The sequence below is a fragment of the Serinus canaria genome, chromosome 11, assembly GCF_022539315.1.
Source record: "Serinus canaria isolate serCan28SL12 chromosome 11, serCan2020, whole genome shotgun sequence".
Classification (NCBI taxonomy): Eukaryota; Metazoa; Chordata; class Aves; order Passeriformes; family Fringillidae; genus Serinus; species Serinus canaria.
This window is the reverse complement of record NC_066325.1, coordinates 11228670-11233550: the sequence shown is the minus strand read 5'-3', so window position 1 is coordinate 11233550 and position 4881 is coordinate 11228670. Positions and strand designations below refer to the sequence as shown.

General features: G+C 61.1%; 1 protein-coding gene across 1 annotated transcript; it reads right to left on the bottom strand.

Annotated features, from left to right (window-relative positions):
* Positions 1-960: 960 nt before the first annotated feature.
* Positions 961-4619, bottom strand: IRX6 (iroquois homeobox 6). The gene is made up of 7 exons (XM_050978939.1): positions 4483-4619; positions 3117-3362; positions 2763-2872; positions 2165-2472; positions 1537-2034; positions 1219-1320; positions 961-1038 (listed from the first exon to the last, which is right to left on the bottom strand). The coding sequence occupies exons 1-6, from the start codon at positions 4525-4527 to the stop codon at positions 1220-1222; spliced, it is 1308 nt and encodes a 435-aa protein (XP_050834896.1). The 5' UTR covers positions 4528-4619; the 3' UTR covers positions 961-1038; position 1219.
* Positions 4620-4881: the final 262 nt, after the last annotated feature.

Below are 4881 nucleotides of genomic sequence, written 5' to 3'. Positions count from 1 at the left end.
GAAGTCTACTCGATATTCAAGATTGATTTCCCTGATTTATTAAGGCAGAATTCATTGGACTCTATTGACCACAAATGACTTAATGTAAATGCTGACCCCGGTGAACTTGGAAATAGCAGGTATCGGGTTGATCTATAGATGACCTCTTAATTACCACAGTTATTAATTTAAATTATTGCCACTGCTTCTAGAGACAGGAACAAAGAAACATTCTTTCCTCATCCCTGCTTGGTTTATTAGTCTGAACACAAAGTGTTTGATGACACTTTTAATTAAACAGAAATAATGCAGAGATACGGTTTCCCTTTCTCGTCTGTCCTGTAAAGTGCAGCACTGCTCTTTTGACTGACTGACGGCGGTGACCCACTAACAACGTCCTACTTCGCCGCCCGGTCGCCACCCGCTGCCCGGGGGTGCCCCGGCCGTGCCCCAGGGCGGGTGGCGGGTGCCCGGGGCCGCTCCTCCCGGGCTGTGCCGGCTCCTGGCTGGAGAGCTCAGAGGTCACTGACAGCTTCGTGGCGTTCAGCTCACCCGTATTAATTAGACTCCGAAAAATACTTTCAGCGGTATCTATGTACAGAGACGGGAAAGAAACAGTCCGGCGTAACCTGCGCCGCTTCTCCTCCCCGGGATGGCGCGGAGCGACTGCTAACTGGTGCCCCTCGGCAGAGCAGGGCGCTGAGCAGAGAGCGCACGTTTGGGAGGAAAAGGGGAAAAAAACCACGACGTGGGGGAAAAAGAGAAAATATTAGGGTGGGCGTTTTTCTTCCTTTTTGCAAAGACGTCAATGGGCAATACTGAACACATGGCAGGCGAGCGGCGAGGAGGCGCCGGTCCCGCGGCCGCTCCGCCCGCCGCGGCCCTCGGCCCCATGTGCGCAGCACGTTGTGCCGCGGCGGCCCTTTCCCGGCGAGGGCAGGGCGGGCGGAGCCGGGAGGCCACCGCCGGCCCGCGGACAGGTTTCTTTCCTTGAGTCTAGCCGAGTGCTTCGTTACAGCCGGAGCCCCGTCGCCAGCGCCCAGGATGAGGCGGGCGGCCCTGCAGGACGGAGAAACGGTGATAAGCTGGTGCGGGTTGCTGCCCCGCCCGGACCGGGAGCGGGGCATTGCGGCCTTGGCGCAGCGCTCTCAGGCCGGTGCCGCTGCGGTGTCCCAGGGCCAGGCGGGCTGGAGTGCGCTTCGTGCGAGGTTTGGCTCCGGCAGCCGGCCCCTCACCTACCTCACCTCCGCAGCACGGGCCGGAACGCCGTCCGCAGCCTGTCCAGGCATGTCCCACCCAGCTCGGTGCCTCCCGGGCCGCCCTTGGCGCCCCGCCCGAACCCTGCACAGACACAAGCGGGTCGCGGTGGGCCCGGCCCGGTCCCGCCGCCCTCCCCTGCCCGCTCGCCTCGAGCGGGGAAGCCTCGGCGTCTGCACCTGACACCTGGGCACGGCCGAACACCGGGGCTGTCACTGCGCGGGCGGGCTCACGCCGCGCCCTGTGGCCCGGCCCGGCCCGCGGTCCCGCCCGTCCCCGCGGCCCCGCCGCCGCGGGTACCTTCGCCCGCCGCCGCGAACTGGCACGGCTCCCCCAGGCCGCGGTGGGACGCGCAGCTTCGCGGGAGCGGCTGCAGGTTGAAAGCGGAGCTCCGGAAGGCCTTGGCGGGCAGGGGTTGCTCCCCCGCCGCGCCGCCGCCTCCCTCCGCGCCGCGGCCCTCGGGGCTGCCCCTGCGCACGGCGCTGGCCCCGGCGGTGCGCGCCAGCGACCAGATGCGCGGCTTCTCCGCGGGCGCGTAGGGCGGCGGCGGGCCGACCAAGGAGGCGGGGGCGAAGTCCGCGGCGGGGGCCTTGGCACAAGGAAAGGCGTGGAAGGGGCCGGGCAGGCTGCAGTCGCTCCGCGGAGCCTCGGGCAGCGCCGCGCCCAGGCTGGGGGCTTCCTGCAGGGAGCTGGTCCGGCCCTTCTCCGGCTTCCCCGCCTCCTCCTCCTCCTCCTCCTCTTCCTCCTCCTCCAGGTCGCTGAACCGCAGGTCCTTGTCCTCCTTGTAGCTCTTCTGCTCTGCTTGGACACACACGGGGAAAAAAGGGGCGGCAGGGCGTTAGTGCGGGTGCGGGGAAGTTGGGGGGGGCCTCGAAATCGGCCTCACTTCGAGGCTACTTGGAGGCGCCCGTCTGCCTTTCCCGCCTACCTCTGCCTTCACCCTCCGCACTGTATTCATCCTCTTCCCTCGGGGTTTCTTCTTTCCTCTCTTCCCCGGCTTTGTTCTTGGGAGACCAGGTCATTTTGTTTTCTTTCTTAAGCCTTCGTCTGGCGTTAGCAAACCAAGTGGACACTTGCGTCAGGGTCATTTTAGTGATGATAGCCAGCATGATTTTCTCTCCTTTGGTGGGGTAGGGGTTTTTGCGGTGCTCGTACAGCCAGGTCTTGAGAGTACTCGTCGTTTCTCGCGTTGCATTTTTGCGTCTGGCTGAACCACCGAAATCTACCGTCCCGTACCTGCTGGGAGATGGTTAGGGAGAGGGGGCCGGCGGGAGTCCGGTAAGAACCCCCCGGCCCGGCCCAGTCGCGCCGCAGGCCGGTGTGGCCCCTGCCCATCTGCCTTCCTGCCCCTGCCCTCCTGACATCGCCGCCCAACTTTGGTTTCCGCTGTCTGCCGCTCCCGGGCGCCTCGTTTCTTTTGTACAACGTTTGTCAGGTCGGAGCCCTCCCGTCCCCCCCGTTTGATGTCGACCGCCGCCTCGCAGGGGGATGCTAATGCTGCCGGGCGCTGATCAAAGGGGTTTTACCTGTCGTACTGGTACTGCCCCAAGGAATGATCGTAGGAGTAGTAGGTAGCGGGCTGCGCGATTCCCGAGTGCAACGTGCCGGCGCCGTCTTTGATTTCATACTGGGGGTTCTGCAAGGGAAGCGGCAGCGTTTGGCGTCCAGCAGGACGGGACCCCCGCCGCGCCCCGCAGCCCCGGCTCCCCGCGGCAGCCGAGTCCCTTCGCGCCCCCCACCCCCGACGGCTCGGCGCCGCTCCCGGCCCCGCGTCCCTCGGCGGTCCCCTCCCGCGATACCGACTGCGAACCACGAAGTTTGTCCCGCCTGTTGCACCCCCTCCTTCCCTCCGGAGCGCTGCCGGGCGGGCGGGCACTCACCAGCGCGGTGTAGAGCGCGGCGGGCTCGGCGCCGTAGGGCAGGTAGTTGCCGTAGCCCTGGCCGGCGGCGTACGGGGCGCTGTACATGCCCAGCGCGGCATTGAGCTCGGCGCGGCCGGGCGCCAGCAGCCGGCTCTCGTACGGGGCGCAGCACAGGGAGGCGGCGGCCGGCGCCGAGGAGGCATCCGGCCCGGAGCGGGGAGCGGCCTCGCAGCAGGTCGTGCTGGGGCTGGCGGGCACGAAGAACTGCGGAGAGGAGAGAGCGGGACGGCGCCGAGTGACTGTCGAGGCAGCCCCATCGGGGGGAATTTAGGAGCGTGTGCGCGCCTGTGTGTGTGCGGGGGGGGGGGGGCGGCGGTGAGGAGGGGGATAGGAAACGCGGGCTGAAGCAACTAATTATAGAAACCGGGAAATAAACCGAATGGGAAGCAGGAGCTCTTGGGAAGGGGGCACGATTAATCAAGCAGGCAAAACTTTAAGGAAATAATTGCTCTCAAAAAGGTATAAGATCCGTAAGGCTCCATCCTTATCGCCCCCGCTCGGTCCATCTGCATTGATTTAAAGGCAAAAAATTGCGATTACAGTTAATTTGACAATAGACACAGCAGTAAATATGTCAGCCAACGCAATCGAAGGCATTTGATTTCAATAACTTTAAGGGGACAGCAAACTTCCCAAGCGAGGGAGGCACATCTTGCAGTGATTACCGTGTATAAATAATTCTACCCAAATAAATCGTGACTCTAAGTACGATATAGCTACGACTTAGTTAATACAGGGTGCCTTGGTGTGAGTGGGGGATGTCCTTCGGAAATCGCATGGGGGAAAAAAAACTCTCGACAGATCCTAATAAAACACAGGAAAAGGACCGACCCGTGGAGGAAGGAGGGAGGAAACGGCACAGCCCGGTTCAGCAGAAACGCGAGTGCAGCCCCGAGCCCGCCGAGCGCCGGTTCCCGCTGCCCGCGCACCCTCCGCGGTGCCCGGGCGGCACCGGTGCGGCGGGGGCTGCGCCTGGCGCAGCGCGGCCGCTCCGCGGGCTCGGTAAGCGGTCGTAGCTGGGATTTATGTTTTTTTACTTGTTTGTTGCACTTAAAACTGAACGGTGAAGGGTGGGGAGGAGGGGGAATTACCGGTTTCCTACACGCCTTTGCTGTGCACACTGCGAGTTATTTGTTTAAGCCTAACACAACACAAACGAGACATAAACACACACGCACATTTTTTAAAAAAAGGCTCCAGATGTGCCCTTTAAAAAAAATATTCTAAGTAAGGGAAAGGGAAGAAAAAAAAGGAGGGGGGGACAAGACATCTGGACAGCAGCAGCAGAATCTAAACAAAAGTGAGTGCTGCTCACTCGCCTTACCTGTGAAGTGGTGCTGTAGGGGTATCCGAACTGAGAGAAAGACATAGTTGCTCCTTATTTTTGGACCATAGGCAATATTTTCCCCCCAAGATCGATTGTAACTAAACCGTGCTTCAAGATGCACCTTCTCACACACACATTTCCACGTATGGCTTTTTTTTTTTTTCTCAATTATAGATGATTGCACTTAAGAAAAGCAGCCAGACATCTGAGGCGGGGGGGGGGGGTGGGGAGGGAGGAGGTTGGTGCCTAGATTAAAAAAATAGGCTACCCCCCACTTCCCATCGCTCTTAATAAATATGTTTGTATAGAGGGAGTTTAAAAAGCCACCCCACATGTATAGAGAGTTTAAGTGCAAGGGGGCTTTTTCAAAGAGGGGGGGAAAATCACGTAGGGCTT

What these genes read in the sequence shown, in the direction of transcription:
- IRX6 (XM_050978939.1), bottom strand. Translation starts at nt 4,527, where the DNA reads ATGTCTTTCTCTCAGTTCGGATACCCCTACAGCACCACTTCACAG. An exon ending in GGGCAGTACCAGTACGACAG is followed by an intron (nt 2,473 to 2,762) that starts GTAAAACCCCTT and finishes ATCTCCCAGCAG; the next exon opens with GTACGGGACGGTAGATTTCG. An exon ending in GTTCGCGGCGGCGGGCGAAG is followed by an intron (nt 1,321 to 1,536) that starts GTACCCGCGGCG and finishes GTGTCTGTGCAG; the next exon opens with GGTTCGGGCGGGGCGCCAAG.